This window comes from Leucoraja erinacea, chromosome 37 (assembly GCF_028641065.1).
Source record: "Leucoraja erinacea ecotype New England chromosome 37, Leri_hhj_1, whole genome shotgun sequence".
In the NCBI taxonomy this organism is placed as follows: domain Eukaryota; kingdom Metazoa; phylum Chordata; class Chondrichthyes; order Rajiformes; family Rajidae; genus Leucoraja; species Leucoraja erinaceus.
In genome coordinates this window covers 11,333,073-11,353,867 of record NC_073413.1, presented here as the reverse complement: position 1 = coordinate 11,353,867, position 20,795 = coordinate 11,333,073, and the positions used below count along the sequence as shown (strand labels likewise).

The window sequence follows — 20,795 nt, the reverse complement described above, 5'->3', positions numbered from 1 at the left end:
ATGCTAACACTGCCAATGGCAAGATGCATGGTCGTGTGTTGGGGAGATTAGGTTGTACAACGAAGGTCTCGAGTGGAATGACACGGTGATGGGAGAGGAGAGCTGGCTACCAGTACTAGCTTCCTTTCCCCACCTCTGCCTCACAGCTCCAGAGACCCAGGTTCGATCCTGACTACGGGTGCTGTCTGTACGGAGTTTGCACGTGGGTTTTTCTCCAGGAGCTACCGTCCCCTCCCACACTCCAAAGACACGGAGGTTTGCAAGTTAATTGGCTTGGGTAAGATTGTAAATTGTCCCGAGTGGGTGTAGGATAGTTCTAGTTGTGCGGAGCGATGGCTGGCCGGCATGGACTCGGTGGGCCGAAGGGCCTGTTTCCACGATGCATGTCTAATGTTGGTGGAGCCACATTCCTTCTTCCTGCACCCATATCTCACTCCTCCATGCCTTGTCCCAAACCACCCACCCCCACCCAACCCAGCCTCTCCTTTCAACAATTGGTGCAGGAAGCAACTGCAGATGCTGGTTTAATTCGAAGACAAGACACAAAGTACTGGAGTAACGCCTGGCTAAACAACCGCAGATACAAGAACAACAATAACAAAACAAAACATAACAGCTCAGCCGAACAATGTCCACAGATAAAAATATCTTCAGTGCAATTCTTTCGTTTCGAGCAATCCTTTGCCAGCAAGGAAGCAGCGCCTCAGCAAACAGCAGCCGTCCAGCAGGTCAGAATAAAATGCTGGCCTAACTCAGCGGGACAGGCAGCGTCTCTGGCGAGAAGGAGTGGGCGCCGTTCAAGGTCGAGACCAGGCAGCCTCAGTCAAAGCTGCTCTCCCCTACTTCACCAGAAGATGGGCCGAATGGTCAGCTTGTGTGTCCGTGGTGCTCTACGGCAAGAGTTGGTCACCACTCGGTGCAGATGTGGAACTCGCTGCCCATGTTGTACGTCAACTTCTGTTTTCAGAACGGGAGATTTCAGAAGTTGATCACTCGGCCCATCGCACCCATGCTGGCCCTCAGAGCTATCCCATTGCCTGGGACAGGGGTTGGAATCTGTGGAATTCTCTGCCACAGAAGGCAGTGGAGGCCGATTCACTGGATGTTTTCAAGAGAGAGTTAGATGTAGCTCTTGAGGCAAACGGAATCAAAGGATATGAGGAGAAAGCAGGAACGGGGTACTGATTGTGGATGATCTGCCACGATCATATTGAATGGCGGTGCTGGCTCGAAGGGCCGAACGGCCTACTCCTGCACCTATTATTTTATCTTTCAATGAGAAGACCAGCTCCTCTCCGAGCAGTGGCTGTTGGCAGCTCTCGCCATTGGACTGTCCCGGCGGCAGGGTCAAGAGGTCAGTCCTAGCGGCAAAGGTTGGCGGGCGGTGGAGCGAGCTCCGGCCTGTCGGCGGGTTCACAGTGACCGCTCCTCCATCTTCGGTCCTTGCGACGAGCAGGCGGGGGTGTGTGGGGGAGCGTTGGGGGCTGGAGCAGCTCGGACCGCTGAGGCAAGGGCAGCGAGTGACGGAGATTGACCGACGGACTAGCTATAGAGATGGTGGACGCAGCACGAAGCAAAACTCGCCGAGAGAACGTCCGAGTCCGGCCATCTCAGTCCCTGCAACATGGAGAAACACCCTCATCAGCTGCAGGGTCAGTATCAGAGGACACACACGTACGCACAAGCATGCACACACACACACACACACACGTACGCAGCATACACACACACATGCACACACACACACACACACATACGCACAAGCATACAGACACACACACACACACATGCACACACACACACACACACAAGCATGCACACACACACACATACGCACAAGCATACAGACACACACGCACACATACATTCACACACACGCACAAGCATACACACACACACACACGCACAAGCATACACACACACACATGCACACACACACACACACACGCACACACACACATGCACACACACTTACGCACAAGCATACACACACACACACACACATGCACACACACGTACGCACAAGCATACACACACGCACACACACGCACACACATGCACACACACGTACGCACAAGCATACACACGCACATACACATGCACACACACACACGCACAAGCATACACACACGCACACACTGACGCATGCATGCACACACACACACAGACGCATGCACACACACACGCACACACACACACACACACGCAAGCACGCACACAGATGCATGCACACACGCACGCACACACAAACACAGACACACACACACACACACACAAACTGGCCCCAATCTCCACAATGTCCCATTGAACATAGAAACATAGGTGCCATTCGGCCCTTTGAGCCAGCACCACCATTCAACATGATCATGGCTGATCAGTTCCCATCTTAGTTTAGAGACACAGCGCAGAAACAGGCCCTTCGGCCCTAAGACCAGCGATCCCCGTATACTAACACTACCCTACACACAATCGGGGGAATTTACAATTTTACCAAAGTCTATTAACCGACAAACTTGTAAGTCTTTGTAGTGTGGGTAGGGAACCGTGTGTGTAGGATAATGTTAGCGTGGTCGCTGGTCCGTGGGGACTCGCAGCCCGTTTCCGCGATGTATCTCTAAAGTCCAACGCAGGTTTGGCTGTGACTTCACTCACCTTTCCACATCATGTCAACTTCTGCTCCACTGCCTCTCTGTCCACAGCTCCACCCCGACCGATGCAAGTGGCTCCATTTCAGTCATCTGTGCAGCGGCCTAGTCCACAGACAAACAAGGAAAGGGTGGTTTAGTTTAGAGATACAGCGCGGAAACAGCGCCTCCTTTATCCCACCCAATCTGGAAATGTCCCCTCTAAAGCTGATTGACTCCCCCCTAAAAAAAGTCATCGAGGAAAATTGAAATTGAAAAAGGATTTCTACCCGAAACGTTGCCTATTTAAGAATTAGGGCTAAGCCATTTAGAACTTAAGAATTAGGGGTAAGCCATTTAGAACGGAGACGAGGAAACACTTTTTCTCACAGAGAGTGGCGAGTTTGTGGAATTCTCTGCCTCACAGAGGGCGGTGGAGGCTGGTTCTCTGGAGGCTTTCAAGAGAGAGCTGGATAGGGCTCTTAAAGATAGTGGAGTCAGGGGATATGGGGAGAAGGCAGGAACGGGGTACTGATTGGGGATGATCAGCCATGATCACATTGAATGGCGGTGCTGGCTCGAAGGGCCGAATGGCCTCTACTCCTGCACCTATTGTCTATTGCCTATTTCCTTCGCATCCATAGATGCTGCCTCGCCCGCTGAGTTTCTCCAGCGTTTTTGACCACCATACAAATTAAATTGATTTTGAATTCACCAATTAAACTTCAAATACTTGACATTACACTTCAGAGATACAGCATGGAAACAGGCCATTCTGCCCACTGAGTCCACACCAACCAACTAAACACTGTCCTACACACACTAGGGACAGTTTATAATTTTTACCGAAGCCAATTAACCTACAAACATGCACGTCTTTGGAGTGTGGGAGGAAACCGGAGCACCCGGAGAAAACCCACGCAGGTCACGGGAAGAACGTGCAAACTCCGTACAGACAGCACCCGTATTGGAAGCACACGAAGAGGAAATCTTCTGGAATTTTTTGAGGATGTCCTTGGGAAAATGGACATGGGAGAGCCAGTTGATGTGGTGTACCTGGACTTTCAGAATGCATTTGATAAGGTCCCGCATATGGACACAGGTGGGAGCAGACATTTCCTTCACCTCTTCTCCCCTCCCCTCCACTCACCTGTCGGCGTCTCTTCCTCAGGAGGCAGCCAAGGAGGATAGCGTTGGCCAACACGCTGACCATCATTACCACAGTGGCCATCCTTGACCGTGGAGTGGACACCTCCTCGGTGAGGCATTCGACGGAGGCTAGGAACTTCCCAGTGCCCTGGTTGGGAGACGTCGAGTTGGCTTGGCTTTGGTCATCTCCGCTGGTCTGGCTAACGTTGGCTTGACCGGCATTGGTCCCGTTGGTCAGGCTGGCATTGGCCGAAGATGGCTCGGGTCCGTGGCCGGAGGTGGAGGTTGCCAGGCAGCCGTTGCCCACCGTTGATGCATTGTTCAGGGCACCGGTGGTGGTGGATGGATTCGCATCGGGCATGTTGGCCGCACTGCCATTGACCGCTGATGGGTCGGGGTTATTCCCACTGCTGGAGGCTGGAGGCGAATGGGTTCCATTGGGCAAGGAGCTGGGGGGCGTGCAGCCCGATGGCGATGGCGGAATTGTTACCGCGCTTGGAGACGTCGGCACGGCAGCGGTCATTGGCATTAGGTCGGCTCCACCGGTGAAATGATCCAATCCACCCATCGAGGTCACCGTGGAACCTGCTGCAGTTGTCAACACAGCCTTACCTTGCCCTAGAACAGGGATTCAAAGACAAAACAGCTTGAAAGATCCCGGCTAATAGAAGCATAGAAAACAGGTGCAGGAGTAGAGGCCATTCGGCCCTTCGAGCCTGCACCGCCATTCAATATGATCATGGTTGAGCATCCAACTCAGTTTCCCATCCCTGCCTTCTCTCCATACCCCCTGATCCCTTTAGCCACAAGGGCCACATCTAACTCCCTCTTAAATATAGCCACTGAACTGGCCTAAACTACCTTCTGTGGCAGAGAGTTCCAGAGATTCACCACTCTCTGTGTGTGAAAAAAAATGATTTTCTCATCTCGGTCCTAAAAGATTTCCCCTTTATCCTTAAACTGTGTGTGGCCCCTTGTTCTGGACTTCCCCAACATCGGGAACAATCTTCCTGCATCTAGCCTGTCCAACCCCTTAAGAATTTTGTAAGTTTCTATAAGATCCCCCCCTCAATCTTCTAAATTCCAGCGAGTACAAGCCGAGTCTATCCAGTCTTTCTTCATATGAAAGTCCTGACATCCCAGGAATCAGTCTGGTGAACCTTCTCTGTTCTCCCTCTATGGCAAGAATGTCTTTCCTTTCTATCCGGAGCCACTGTCTGTCCCGCTGAGTTGCTCCAGCATTTTGTGTCTATCTTCAGTGTAAACCAGCATCTGCAGTTCCTTCTGATGCATTGCCAGATAACGCATCTATATGCTGCAAACTGCTGGATTGTAATCGTGGATTGTCTTTCCTCTGACTGGTTTGCACGCAACAAAATCTTTTCGCTGCACCTCGGCTGCACCAGGTGACAATAAACTAAACTGAACACATTTACCTGGTGGACAAAAGTGCTGGAGAAACTCAGCGGGTGCAGCAGCGTCTATGGAGCGAAGGAAATAGGCAACGTTTCGTCACGAAACGTTGCCTATTTCCTTCGCTCCATAGATGCTGCTGCACCCGCTGAGTTTCTACAGCACTTTTGTCTACCTTCGATTTTCCAGCATCTGCAGTTCCTCCCTAAACACTTACCTGGAGAACAGGTGTGCAAAACACATACACTGAAGTCGCACTGCTTGCTGTCAAATTCCGCATCAAAAGACTGCAGTTTTCGATGCAACGTCTTGAGAAGATGCGTTGAATTCCATCGCATTACTTGACAGTTCGAGGATTCCTATCGGAGGCAAAGGACAGGGAGAATCAGGATAGTGAGCGATGGTTCAGTGGCCCTCACCTTAAGGTGGCGCAGCGGTAGAGCTGCTGCCTCACAGCGCCCGAAGCCCGGGTTCCATCCCGACTACTGGTGCTGTCTGTGCGGAGTTTGTACGTTCTCCCCATGACCCGTGTCAGTTTTCTCCGGGTGCTCTGGTTACAGACATACGTGCAGGTTTATAGGTTACTTGGCTTGGTAGAGGAATATAAAATTGTCCCTTGTGTTGTGTTAATGTGCGGGGATCGCTGGTCGATGCAGACTGCCTGGGCCAAAGGGCATGTTTCCACGCTGTATTTCTAAACAACTTCAACTTTATCAACCATGTTATTCCCCTACACTGACCCTTGCATCAAAATCGGGTCATTCATCAGGAATTAATTTCCCTTAAGAATTTCTTGGCCTTAGATGACAAGACTCCCCAAACCACTGCCAGACAGATGCAACCAAGCCGTTCTGACATCTCCCCTCCAACTTCACAGACCAGTTACTACACTCTCGTGGTGAGATACCTTCATAGGTTCTAGGGGCAGAATTAGGCCATTCGGCCCATCAAGTCTACTCCGCCAGTAGGCGCAAAATGCTGGAGTAACTCAGCGGGACAGGCTGCATCTCCGGAGAGAAGGAATGGGTGACGTTTTCGGGTCGAGACCCTTCTTCAGACTGTCTCGATCCGAAACATCGGCCGTTCCTTCTCTCCAGAGAGGCTGCCTGCCTGTCCCGCCCAGTTACTCCAGCACTTTGTGTCTTACCTGCGATTGAAACCAGCATCTGCAGTTCCTTCCCCAACAGTAAACTCCCACTTGGAAGACTCACCTTGACCGGGCAATCCTTGATGACCTGCATCTCATTAATGACGGTGGTGACAAGATTTTGTAACGGAAACACGGAGTTCCGGTGGAGGTGACTCAATGATCGATTCAGCGACAACAAGGCTTGTAGATTGAGACAGCAACTGGCCTGTGGAAACACAACACAAGAGGGGTGATGGTGAGTTCCTCCACTGTCAGAGTACTTCATATTTCGCTTGGGCACCTTACAGCCCAGCGGTGTGAATGTCAATCCAATTTCTCGAATTTCAAAATACTCTCGACCCGAAACGTCACCCGTTCATTCCTTCTCTCCAGAGATGTTGCCCGTCCCGCTGAGTTACTCCAGCGTTTTGTGTCCACCTTCAGTGTAAACCAGCACCTGCACTGTAATCTATCAATTTCTGCTTTACAAATACACAATGACCTGGCCTCACAGCCAATAGAGTGAAACAGTGTGGAGACAGGCTCTTCAGCCCATCTTGCCCACACCGGCCAACATGTCCCAGCTACACTCTTAAAGGGCCTGTCCCACTTGGACAACCTCATCCACCAGTTTAGAAGACCAGAGATGAGTTGAAAAAAAATGTCAAGGCCGTGTTGACTCCCCGAAGTAAAAGACCTCCTACGACTGTATCTACGACCAACTACGACTCTGTCTACGACCAACTACATAGAAACATAGACAATAGGTGCAGGAGTAGGCCATTCGGCCCCTTCGAGCCTGCACCGCCTTGCCATCAATATGATCATTTCTGATCATCCAACTCAGTATCCCGTCACCTGCCTTCTCTCTCCAGACCCTCTGCCCCCCTTAGCCACAAGGGCCACATCTAACTCCCTCTTAAATATAGCCAATGAACTGTGGCCTATCAACTACCCTCTGTGGCAGAGAGTTCCAGAGATTCACCACTCTCTGTGTGAAAAAAGTTCCTTCTCATCTCGGTTTTAAAGGATTTCCCCTTTATCCTTAAACCTTGATCCACTTGTCCTGGACTTCCCCAACATCGGGAACAATCTTCCTGCATCTAGCCTGTCCAACCCCTTAAGAATTTTGTACGTTTCTATAAGATCCCCTCTCAATCTCTTAAATTCTAGAAAGTATATACCAAGTCTATCCAGTCTTTCTTCATAAGACAGTCCTGACATCCCAGGAATCAGTCTGGTGAACCTTCTCTGCACTCCCTCTATGGCAATAATGTCCTTTCTCAGATTTGGAGACCAAAACTGTACGCAATACTCCAGGTGTGGTCTCACCAAGACCCTGTACAACTGCAGTAGAACCTCCCTGCTCCTATACTCAAATCCTTTTGCTATGAAAGCCAACATACCATTCGCTTTCTTTACTGCCTGCTGCACCTGCATGCCTACCTTCAATGACTGGTGTACCATGACACCCAGGTCTCGCTGCATCTCCCCTTTTCCTAGTCGGCCACCATTTAGATAACTAGTCTGCTTTCCTGACTACGACTAGCTATGAGTGGAAAATGATCACATGATAAAATAATGTCATGTTTGCATTTTTTTCTCGGGCCAGTTACCGACCCACATCTACCATCACGACCTACCTACGAGTAAAAAGTCTCAATTTTATCCATGCCGACCTTTTTTTTTTAACTCGTGGACATTTTTTTTATCAGGCTGGGAAAAAAAACGCCGCGACCCACTTGAGGCCACGGGTACGCGGAGACCACTCACGAGCGTGAGGAAGAGTTACGAAGACCTCCTACCACCTCGTGGAGACCTTGCTGCGAGTACGAGTCAAGGGCAAACTCGGCAGAGGTCGCCAGTTAGGTGGTGGAAGTGGGACGGGGGCTTGAGGCAGCAACTTCTCCGCAGCGCCAACATTTTGGGGGAATAATTGCTGGGTTTTTTCCTCATTCCACCCCTTGTCTGCAGCTCGATGGCATTCCTGTACGGTGTTCTGCATCTCACCCAGAACCATTAACTATGACAGTGAATTGGGATTTACCATTCCAGTGGAATTCGGCAGATACACCGTGAGATTGTAATCCGTGGGAAGAATGTCTCTCTGCAGGTAAAGAGAAAAAATAATTTAAATTGAGCCACATTGGTTTCTTGATGTTGAATGCTGATACTTTGCATGTAGCAAAATATTACAAACATAGATATTACATAGAAAATAGGTGCGGGAGGAGGCCATTCGGCCCTTCGAGCAAGCACCGCCATTCATTGTGATCATGGCTGATCGTCCCCAATCAATAACCCGTCTCCCCAGATCCCTTAATTCCATCAGCCCCTAGAGCTCTATCTAACTCTCTCTTAAATCCATCCAGTGATTTGGCCTCCACTGCCCTCTGTGGCAGGGAATTCCACAAATTCACAACTTTCTGGGTGAAAAAGGTTTTTTCTCACCTCAGTCTTAAATGGCCTCCCTATATATATATAACAACACACAAAATATCAGTGACCAACGTTAAAATATGTAATATATGTGGGTATTAGGTCATGAGTATCTCTAAACTGAAGAGATTGGAGCAGAATTAGGCCATTTGGCCCATCAAGTCCACTCTGCCATTAAATCATGGCTGGTCTATCTCTCCCTCCTAACCCCATTCTCCTGCCTTCTCCCCATAACCTCTGACACCCGTACTAATCAGGAATCTATCTATCACTGCTTTAAAAATATCCATTGACTTGTGGCCCCCACAGCCGCCTGTGGCAAAGAATTCCACAGATTCACCATGTGTATATTACAGAGGACAATGTTTACACATTGGGTTGTGCTGCTGCAAGTAAGAATCTCATTGTTCTATCTGAGACACACCACAATACAACACTCTCGACTCTTCAGAAACACACAGACACACACACACACATCTGTGGTTATACTCTCCCTTCAATTCCTTTCACTTCTCACCTTTAACCAACTGATTACTTGAAAACACCCGGTGGCTCAGAAACCTTTCATCTCCAGTGAATAGTCATAAAGTCGCCCAGCATGGAAACAGCCCTTGTCCCTGCCGGCTGTCATTGCCCTATCTGTGCTCAGAGTCATAGAGTGATACAGCGTGGAAACAGGCCCTTCGGCCCAACTTGCCCACACCGGCCAACATGCCCAGTCCCACCTGCCAGCGTTTGGTCCATATCCCTCCAAACCTGTCCTATCCATGTACCTGTCTAACTGCTTCTTAAATGTTGGGATAGTCCCTGCCTCAACTACCTCCTCTGGCAGCTTGTTCCATACACCCACTCAAAGGATGGAACGAAATAGCTGCCCCTCAAGTGCCTATCAAATCTTTCCCCCCCCCTTCACCTTAAACCCATGTCCCCTGGTTCTTGATTCACATGCCCTGGGACAAAGACTCTGTTCATTTACCTTCTCTATTCCCCTTGTGATATTATCCCCTCTTGAGCTGAGAGAAGTATAAAACATTGTCAGAGTATTTTCCTGGAGAAAAAGCACGCGATCACCGGGCGAACATACAAACTGCACACAGACAGAGAATGCCCGTGGTCAGGATCGAACCCGTGACTCTGGCGCTGTGAGGCAGCAGAACCACCCACTGCACCACTGTGCTGCCCAATTACACTACCAGCCGCAACTACCTCCTCAGGCAGAGACAAGGAACTGCAGGTGCTGGTTGGCCTGGGAAAACTGAAAGCGTGTCAGTCTAGACTGGAAGAGGCTTGTATCGCTGCCTAAGGTTGTTAAGGGCTTGGACGCGCTAGAGGCTGGAAACATGTTCCCGATGTTGGGGGAGTCCAGAACCAGGGGCCACACACACACACAGTTTAAGAATAAGGGGTAAGCCATTTAGAACGTAGATGAGGAAACACTTTTTCTCACAGGGAGTGGTGAGTCTGTGGAATTCTCTGCCTGGTGGAGGCCGGTTCTCTGGATGCTTTCAAGAGAGAGCTAGATAGGGCTCTTAAAGATAGCGGAGTCAGGGGATATGGGGAGAAGGCAGGAACGGGGTACTGATTGGGGATGATCAGCCATGATCACATTGAATGGCGGTGCTGGCTCGAAGGGCCGAATGGCCTCCTCCTGCACCTATTGTCTATTGTCTGGTCATTTCCCGAGCAGCTCCCCCCAACCTCCAACACACCCCCCCACCCTCCCAAAGCCGTCACCAACTCACCAGCTTCTTGATGGAATCGTTATAGCTGTTCGTCATGGATTTACCCCACTCAAAGTTACAGGCTCCGATGCTGCCCGCCAACGATACCAAAACAAGGAATGTCGCCTGGGGCAAGAGAAAATAAACTTATTGGAAAGAAACTTCTGCTCACTCTTCACAAGCAACAGCAAGGAACGGGTGGAGAGGTCCAACTTACATCTACATCGGGGCCGTTCAGCCCATCGGGTCCATGCTAGCCCCCACCCCATCCCCGAGGTGGGCTGTCGAGAGCGAGGAGGGACCCAGAGGTAGAAAAATGAAGAGGGACATGGCAGAAGGCTCAAAGGGGGCAGGGAGAGCAAAAGATGGTGGACAAAAGTGCTGGAGAAACTCAGCGGGTGCAGCAGCATCTATGGAGCGAAGGAAATAGGCAACGTTTCGGGGCCGAAACCCTTCTTCAGACAAAAGATGGAACTGTTTGGTGATATGGTTGTGGATTTACCGTCACCAGAAAGGTGGCGAAATTCATGTACGGCCCAGGTGAGGTTTTACTTATTAGAAATACAGCGCGGAAACAGGCCATTCGGCCCACCGGGTCCGCCCCGACCAGCGATCCCCGCACACTAATACTATCCCACACACACACACACACACAATTTACACTTACACCAAGCCAATTAACCTACAAAAACCTGCACGTCTTTGGAGTGTGGGAGGAAACCGAAGATCCCGGAGAAAACCCACGCAGGCCACGGGGAGAACGTGCAAACTCCGTACAGACAGCACCCGTGGTCGGGATGGAACCCGGGTCTCCGGCGCTGCAAGCGCTGTAAGGCGGTTCCCACTTTTCTCCGTACCCCCAGCACTGATTTTCACGTGGACCTTCAAACCCCTCCCCCGATCAGTTTTGTCACATTATCTTGCGTTAAAAGGTGATTAACCATCAGCCGGTCTGTGGAAGGAAACCGGAGCACCCAGTGAAAACCCACGAGGTCCCAAGGAGGACGTGCAGACTACACGCACACGTTACCAGAGGCTAGGTCATAAGGTCATACACGATAGGAGCAGAATTAAGCCATTCAGCCCATCAAGTCTACTCCGCCATTCAATGATGGCTGCTTTCTCCCCATATCCCTTCATTCCATTGGCCCCAAGAGTTATATCTAACGTGAGGAGATGTATATACTCACGATCAGCTCCTTCAGTGACACTCGCTGTTTCTTTACTGAGCTCGTCGGACATACGTGAGAAAATTTCATCTCAACATTCCCACGGGTTTATATTCCACAGCTAAAGACTGGTCATCTCCTGGAGACACAAGGAAACAGGTCATAAGTGATAGGAGCAGAATTAGGCCATTCGGCCCATCAAGTCCACTCCTCCATTCAACCAGGGCTGATCTATCTCTCCCTCCTAACCCCATTCTCCTGCCATCTCCCCATAACCCCTGACACCCGCACTAATCAAGAATCTATCTATCTCTGCCTTAACAATATCCACTGACTAGTGGCTTCCACTGCCGTCTGCAAATAATTCCACAGATTCACCACCCTCTGACTAAAAACATTTCTCCTCGTCTCTTTCCTAAATTCTGAGGCTGTGACCTCTGGTCCTAGAGTCTCCCACCAGTGGAAACATCCTCTCCACATCCACTCCATCCAAGCCTTTCACTATTCTGCAAGTTTCAATGAGGTACCCCATCATCCTTCTAAACTCCAGCGAGTACAGGCCCAGTGCCGTCAAACGCTCATCATAGGTTAACCCACTCACTCATTCCTGGGAACAATTCTTGTAAACCTCCTCTGGTTATCAGACACTTAGCAAGGTGAAGAGTTAGTGCCTCAGACCAAAGCATGCCTCACCCTCCGAAGGGACAAGATCGGGGCTCATGCCTCCTGCCTCGACACTAGAGCAAGCCCTATCCCCCTGTGGAGCAGCGGTAGAGTTGCTGCCCCACGGCGCCAGAGACCCGGGTTCGATCCTGACTACGGGCGCTGCCTGTACGGGGTTTGCACGCTCTCCCCGTGACCTGCTTGGGTTTTCTCCGGGTGCTCTGGATTTCTCCCACGCTCCAAAGACGCGCAGGTTTGTAGGTTCCCAGTGTGTCGGATAGAACTAGTGTGCGGGTGGTCACAAGTCGGCACAGACTCGGTGGGCCGAAGGACCAGTTTCCACGCTGTATCACTCATGAGAGTTACAGCAGAGAGAGGAAGACGGAAACGGATACAGAGAAGATTCACGAGGATGTTGCCAGGACTCAAGGGACTGATCTACAGGGAGAGGTTGAGTAGGCTGGGTCTCTATTCCATGGAGCGCAGTGGGCCAAGTCTGTGGAATTCTCTGCCTCAGAAGGCAGCCGAGGCAAGGTCCCCGGGATGCTTTCAAGAGAGAGCTAGATAGGGCTCTTAAAAATAGAGGAGTCAGGGGATATGGGGAGAAGGCAGGAACGGGGTACTGATTGGGGATGATCAGCCATGATTACATTGAATGGCGGTGCTGGCTCGAAGGGCCGAATGGCCTCTACTCCTGCATCTATTGTCTAATGACAAGGGGTGATCTTATCAAGGTCTATAAAATTATGAGGGGAATGGATCGGGTAGATACACAAAGTCTCTTGCCCAGAGTAGGGGAATCGAGGACCAGAGGACATAGGTCTAATGTGAAGGGGAAAAGATTTAATAGGAATCTGAGGGGTAACTTTTTCACACAAAGGGTAGTGGGTGTATGGAACAAGGTGCCAGAGGAGGTAGTTGTGGCAATGTTTAAGAAACATTTAGACAGGTACATGGACAGGACAGGTTTGGAGGGATATGGACCAAACGCGGGCAGGTGGGACTAGTGTGGCTGGGACATGTTGGTCAGTGTGGGCAAGTTGGGTCGAAGGGCCTGTTTCCATGCTGTATCACTCACTGTGACACTAGAGTGCCATTGGACCATCGTACTGACCCAGGGGGAAAGGGTGAGAGAGAGAGAGACGTGGGAAGAAAAGAGGAACGAGAGAAAAAGAGAAGAAATGGCCAGCGATCAAAATATTAAAGGCAACTTAGCGTGGAGGCAGAGCAGTGAATGGCTGCCTTTGTTCTTAATTCAAGGGAAGAATTTGTGTTCTGCTCTTTGATGGGCCTCAGAATAAACTAAAGAGATTTGGCCACATTTTTTAATTAGTGAGATTGATGTGTTTCGAGTGGGTTGGGAGTTTGACCGTTTGTGGATGTGCGGAGATGTGTTTAGGCTTGTCGAGTGTATCCCCGCCTGCCATTTCACCCACGCCATTCCTGCTCGAGGAGCCCATGAGGGGAGGGGGGTCAGACTAGGACAATGGCCCACACTACAGGGTGGCAGAATTGCTGCCTTGGCCAGCACAGACTCAGTGGGCCAAAGGGCCTCTTTCCGCGCTGTATCTCTAAACCAAACTAAAACGATACTCTACAGTCTGCATTTTCCCCTTTGATCTACCTACTGCACTTGGGTTGGACTTGATTGTATTAATGTGCAGTCCTATCTGATCTTACTAGCTAGAATTCAGAAGATTGAGGGGGGATCTTATAGAAATTTTCAAAATTCTTAAGGGGTTGGACAGGCTAGATGCAGGAAGATTGTTCCCGATGTTGGCGAAGTCCAGAACTAGGGGTCACAGTTTAAGGATACGAGGGAAGTCTTTTAGGACCGAGATGAGAAAATCATTTTTCACACAGAGAGTGGTGAATCTGTGGAATTCTCTGCCACAGAAGGTAGTTGAGGCCACACAGTTCATTGGCTATATTTAAGAGGGAGTTAGATGTGGCCATTAGTGCCCTAGAGTCACACAGCACGGAAACAGGCCCTTCGGCCCAACTTGCCCATGCCAACCAAGATGCTCTATCTAAGCTCACCCTGTTTGGCCAACATCCCTCAAAACATTTTCTATTCATGTATCGGTCCAAATGTTGTTATTGTCCCTGGTTCAACTTCCTCCTTTGTCAGCTCGTTCCATACAAACACCGACCTCTGTGTGAAACAGTCTCCCTTCAGGTTTCTAATCATTCTTTCCCCTCCCGCCTTAAGGCAACTTGACTTAAATTCTCTGCCTCAGAGGGCGGTGGAGGCCGGTTCTCTGGATACATTCAAGAGAGAGCTAGATAGGGCTCAGGGGGTATGGAGAGAAGGCAGGGATGGGATACCGAGTTGGATGATCAGCCATGATCATATTGAATGGCGAATGGTGCAGGCTCGAAGGGCCGAATGGCCTCTACTCCTGCACCTATTGTCTATGTTTCTAGCACTGGACCTGGTCATCATCGTAGGGTCTTAAGTCATCGCAGGGGTCTTAACCGTGCCTTTGCGGTTGCAGCTCCTAGACTGTGGAACAGCATCCCTCTTCCCATCAAAACTGCCCCCTCCATCGCCTCCTTTAAGTTGAGACTAAAAATTCATCTCTTCTCTGAGCGAGGGCTATATGTATGTAGTGATGTTTGTATTTAATCTATAAACCACTGTTGTTTGTTATACTATTCTTATACCAATGTGATGCCCCTGTCTCACTTAGGAAACCTGAACGGAAACCTCTGGAGACTTTGTGCCCCACCCAAGGTTTCCGTGCGGTTCCTGGAGGTTTTTGCCAGTCTCCCCACCTGCTTCCACTACCTGCAACCTCCGGCAACCACCTGCAACCTCTGGCAACCACCTGCAACCTCCGGGAACCGCACGGAAACCTTGGGTGGGGGTGCAAAGTCTCCAGAGGTTTCCGTTCAGGTTTCCTAAGTGGGACGGGGGCATTAAGCACTTTGGCCAACGAAAGTTGCTTTGTAAATGTGCTATATAAATAAATGCGACTTGACTTTGAGTGACAGGAGCAGAATTAGACCATTCGGCCCATCAAGTCTACTCCGCCATTCAATCATGGCTGACCTATCTCTCTCCCCTAACCCCAGTCTCCTGCCTTCTCCCCATCACCCCCGACAACCTTTTATCACTCTGCTACTCATTAGATTCCTGCCGTGAACTGATGAATCGCCACATTTCTCAGTTGCAGGGGCACAGGTCAAAAGTACTTCGATGAATTGTAAAAAATAAATTGCATTAATTCATTTCACTTGAGGTCAGAACAAAACGATACATGCACTAAAAAAAAGATAGGTCTGTTAAGAAAATTATTAACTAACGTTTTGATAAACTTCAAACATATCGAGTAAAAATCAAAGACCAAGATTCCAATGTCATAAAATCTCAGTCACAGGAGAATCTAGCTGGGGTCATAGAGTTGTACAGCACGGATTCAGGCCCTTCGGCCCCCATTGTCCATGCATACCATGTTGACATACTAGGCTAGTCCCATGTGCCCACATTTGGCCCGTATCCCTCTAAACCCACCCTATCCATTTATCAGTCCGAATGGTTTTTAAAACAACTCATTAATGTAACCTCTTCTATAACTTCCTCTGGCAGCTCATTCCAGATAGGGGTGGCACGGTGGCACAGCAGTAGAGTTGCTGCCTCACAGCGCCAGAGACCCGGGTTCGATCCTGACCACAGGTGCCGTCTGCGCGGAGTTTGCACGTTCTCACCGTGACCTGCGCGGGTTTTCTCCGGGTGCTCTGGTTTCCTCCCACATTCCAATGACGTGCAGGCTTGTAGGTTAATTGGCTTTAGGAAAATTGTCAGTTTTTGTCACTATCACTGTTTGTTTTATGTGTACGTGTGTACACGCACACACACACACGTACACACATACACACACACACACACACACACACACGTACACACACACACACGTACACACACACACACACACACACACACACACACACACACGTACACACACACACGTACACACACACGCACACACACGCACACACACACACATACACACACACACACACACACACACACACACACACACACACGTACACACACACACGTACACACACACACACACACACACACATACACACACGTACACACACACACACACACACACACATACACACACACACACACACACACACACACACACACATACACACACATACACACACACACACACACACACACACACACACACACGTACACACACACGTACACACACACACACACACACACACACACACGCACACACACACACACATGTACACACACACACACAGTTCTGAGTGGGACATATGACAATAAAACACACTTGAGTCGTGTGTGGTGTTAGTATATGGGGTGATCGCTGGTCAGTGGTGACTCAGTGGGCCGAAGGGCCTGTTTCCGTGCTGTATCTCTAAAGTCCAAATGGATTACCGTCATAGTGGGGAAGTTGGCCCCAACGTCCCTCTTAAATATCTCATCACAGGTTTAGGTGAAGTATTGTCACATACAGGGAATAACTATGTTGCATGCTATCCAAACATATTAGATCATCTTCTCGCTCCCCTTGACTCTCAGTCTGAAGAAAGGTCTCGACCCAAAACGTCACCCATTCCTCTCTCTAGAGATGCTGCCTGTCCCGCTGAGTTACTCCAGCTTTTTGTGTCTATCTTCTGTAAATAAATACCAATTAAGTAGAGCAAAGGGGAAGATACAGAGTGCAGGATATAGTTCTCAGCATTGTAGTGCATCAGTTCCACAGACAAAGTCCAATGTCCACAATGGGGTAGAGGTGAATCGGACAGTACCCTAGCTTATGGAAGGGCCGTTCAGAAGCCTGATAACAGAGGGGAAGAAGCTGTTCCTGAGTCTGGTGGTGCACGCTTTCAAGCTTCTGTACCTTCTGCCGGACGGGAGCGGGGAGAAGAAGGAATGACCGGGGTGGGACAGGGACAAGTCTTTGGATTTGTACACTGCAGGACTGGAACACTAATACTGGGGCATTTATTTGTAGTGTCACTGCTCAGAAGTCTATCTTTGCAATCCAGGTCAAGGCGGATTGTTAAAAAACATCCATGCATCAGTTATAGACAATAGACAATAGGTGCAGGAGTAGGCCATTCAGCCCTTCGAGCCAGCACCGCCATTCATTGTGATCATGGCTGATCATCCCCAATCAGTACCCCGTTCCTGCCTTCTCCCCATATCCACTGACTCCGCTATCTTTAAGAGCCCTATCTAGCTCTCTCTTGAAAACATCCAGAGAACCAGCCTCCACCGCCCTCTGAGGCAGAATATTCCACAGACTCACCACTCTCTGTGAGAAAAAGTGTTTCCTCGTCTCCGTTCTAAATGGCTTACTCCTTATTCTTAAACTGTGTGTGGCCCCTGGTTCTAGACTCCCCCAACATCGGGAACATGTTTCCTGCCTCCAGCGTGTCCAAACCCTTAACAATCTTATATGTTACAATGAGATGCCCTCTCATCCTTCTAAACTGTACAAGCCCAGCTATAGGTCTGTCTATTCAGTCCTTCCCAACAGATCATTCTAACATTGTAGGAAGGAACTGCAGATGCTGGTTTAAACCAAAGATAGAGACAAAAACCTGGAGTAACTCAGCGGGCCAGGCAGCATCTCTGGAGAGAAGGAATGGGTGACGTTTCAGGTTGAGACCCTTCTTCACACTGAGAGTCAGAGGGAACTCCCAGTTGCTGGACAATTTAATCCTCCATCCCATTCCCACACTGATCCTTCTGTCCTGGGTCCGGTGGTGAGGCTTAATGCAAATTGGAGGGACAGCACCTCATATTTCGCTTGGGCAGCTTACAGCCCAGAGGTATGAACATTGATGTCCCTAACTTCAAGTAGCCCTGGCATTCCCTCTCTCTCCATCTCTCCCCCACCCAAGTTGCACCAGCATCTTGTTCTCACCCAGCAAGCAGCTACCTATGGCCCGTTTCCTTTATCATCCTGACCTTTTTGCATATCTTTCATTAATTGTTCGATATCTCTCTACATCATCATCTTCAAGAGGGAGTTGGATTTAGCTCTTAGGGCGGTGGAGGCAGGTTAGAAACATAGAAACATAGAAATTAGGTGCAGGAGTAGGCCATTCGGCCCTTCGAGCCTGCACCGCCATTCAATATGATCATGGCTGATCATCCAACTCAGTATCCCGTACCTGCCTTCTCTCCATACCCCCTGATCCCCTTAGCCTCAAGGGCCACATCTAACTCCCTCTTAAATATAGCCAATGAACTGGCCTCAACTACCCTCTGTGGCAGAGAGTTCCAGAGATTCACCACTCTCTGCGTGAAAAAAGTTCTTCTCATCTCGGTTTTAAAGGTTTCCCCTTTATCCTTAAGCTGTGACCCCTTGTCCTGGACTTCCCCAGGGAGCAATCTTCCTGCATCTAGCCTGTCCAACCCCTTAAGAATTTTGTAAGTTTGATATTGATCCCCTCTCAATCTTCTAAATTCTAGAGAGTATAAACCAAGTCTATCCAGTCTTTCTTCATAAGACAGTCCTGACATCCCAGGAATCAGTCTGGTGAGCCGTCTCTGCACTCCCTCTATGGCAATAATGTCCTTCCTCAGATTTGGAGACCAAAACTGTACGCAATACTCCAGGTGTGGTCTCACCAAGACCCTGTACAACTGCAGTAGAACCTCTCTGCTCCTATACTCAAATCCTTTTGCAATGAAAGCTAACATACCATTCGCTTTCTTTACTGCCTGCTGCACCTGCATGCCTACCTTCAATGACTGGTGTACCATGACACCCAGGTTCGCTGCATCTCCCCCTTTCCCAATCGGCCACCATTTAGACCGAGATAGATAGGGCTCTTAAAGATAGTCTTTGAGAGTCAGCCCCATGGGGAGAAGGCAGATCTGGACACTGATTGGGGATGAAAAGCCATGCTCACATGAGGATGAAGGGGCTGGGGAGGAAGGGCCGATAGAGGTCCTCCTCCTGCAACTATTTTGTGTCTATGTCTCAATGTCTATATCTCTCTCGTTTTCCTTTCCCCGACTCTCAGTCTGAAGAAGGGTCTCGACCCAAAACGTCACCCATTCCTTCTCCCCAGAGACGCTGCCTGTCCCGCTGAGTTACTCAAGCATTTTGTGTCTGATATTGTAGACAGTCACCAAATGCTGGAGTAACTCAGCGGGACAGGCAGCGTCTCAGCAGATAAGGAAATAGGTGGCGTTTCGGGTCGAGACCCTTCTTGCATTCAAGGGTAGATCGATAAAAAGATAAATCGCAGCAGTCAATATGTCGCATTGCAATTTATTTTAAGCAACAGAACCCGCTCTTAAAAAAATACCAAGTCCAAATCAAACCGCTGATATAGCACGAAACACAATCTCGTGGTGTGTGAAGTTAGTTTCGATTTGATTTGCAAAGTAGTCAAAACTTCCTTAATAAGAAGAGGACGAGTTCTCAACTTTCACAACCGGGGGAAAGTTTTCTTCCAACTTTCACGCAGGTATCTCTTACCTGAAGTGATTCTCTGTGATAATCCGCCGGCCGTGGTGGGAGTGTCTTTGAACTCAGCCCCAGTGGTAGAAAGTGAGATCTGGACAGAGAGAAAACCTCGGCTTTTATTGAGGGTGAAGGGGCGGGGGAGGAGGAGCCGATAGAGGTCAGAATTGTGCGGGTGTGTGTGTGTATGAGTCGCTGGTCGTCTCCCGCTCTGGTACAACGCAGGCAATTTCAGACCTCTCCAACTTCAAGTAACCCTTGCTTCCCCTCTCTCCCAATCCCTCAGCCCTCCCCAGATCTCAGACCAGTCTTACTGTCTCCGACTCTCGTGTGCAGAGAGGAATTATAAAATCATGAGAGTAATGAAATCATGAGAGGAATAGATCGGGGTAGATGCAAAGAGTCTTTTACCCAAAGTAGGGTAATCGAGGACCAAAGGACATAAGTTTAAGATGAAGGGAAAATATTTAATAGGAGTTGGGATTAACGGGTCCCTTTCAGAATGGCAGGCAGTGACTAGTGGTGCTGGGACCCCAGCTATTTACAATATTTGGATGAAGGGATTCAAAGTAACATTAGCAAATTTGCAGATGACACAAATATGGGTGGCAGTGTGAACTGTGAGGAGGATGCTATGAGAATGCAGGGTGGCTTGGACAGGTTGGGGGAGTGGGCAGATGCAAGGCAGATGAAGTTTAATGCGGATAAATGTGAGGTTATCCACTTTGGTAGCAAAAAAAAGGAAGGCTGATTACTATCTACATGGCGTCAAGTTGGGAAAAGGGGAAGTACAACGGGATCTAGGGGTCCTTGTTCATCAGTCTATGAAAGTAAGCATGCAGGTACATCAGGCAGTGAAGAAAGCATGTGATGGCATGTTGGCCTTTATAACAAGAGGAGTTGAGTATAGGAGCAAGGAGGTCCTTCTGCAGTTGTACAGAGCCATAGTGAGACCACACCTGGAGTATTGTGTGCAGTTTTGGTCCCCTAATTTGAGGAAGGGCATT

At 49.4% G+C, this 20,795-nt stretch overlaps 1 protein-coding gene across 2 annotated transcripts; it reads right to left on the bottom strand.

Annotated features, from left to right (window-relative positions):
* Positions 1–468: 468 nt before the first annotated feature.
* On the bottom strand, positions 469–20,118 carry LOC129713973 (uncharacterized). 2 transcript variants are annotated; one of them, XM_055663409.1, is made up of 9 exons: positions 19,804–20,118; positions 11,666–11,783; positions 10,497–10,601; positions 8,363–8,422; positions 6,398–6,541; positions 5,404–5,545; positions 3,775–4,391; positions 2,653–2,750; positions 469–1,617 (listed from the first exon to the last, which is right to left on the bottom strand). In XM_055663409.1, exons 2-8 carry the CDS (start codon positions 11,732–11,734, stop codon positions 2,667–2,669), a joined length of 1,221 nt encoding a protein of 406 aa, XP_055519384.1. In that variant the 5' UTR covers positions 11,735–11,783; positions 19,804–20,118; the 3' UTR covers positions 469–1,617; positions 2,653–2,666. The 2 variants fall into 2 exon arrangements, with proteins under 2 accessions (XP_055519384.1, XP_055519385.1); XM_055663410.1 differs by lacking the exon at positions 19,804–20,118 and having other exon boundaries at positions 11,666–11,961.
* Between the last annotated feature and the right edge of the window lie 677 nt (positions 20,119–20,795).

What these genes read in the sequence shown, in the direction of transcription:
- LOC129713973 (XM_055663409.1), bottom strand. Translation starts at nt 11,734, where the DNA reads ATGAAATTTTCTCACGTATGTCCGACGAGCTCAGTAAAGAAACAGCGA. An exon ending in TGCCGAATTCCACTGGAATG is followed by an intron (nt 6,542 to 8,362) that starts GTAAATCCCAAT and finishes GTGTTTCCACAG; the next exon opens with GCCAGTTGCTGTCTCAATCT. An exon ending in TCAAGGATTGCCCGGTCAAG is followed by an intron (nt 5,546 to 6,397) that starts GTGAGTCTTCCA and finishes TGCCTCCGATAG; the next exon opens with GAATCCTCGAACTGTCAAGT.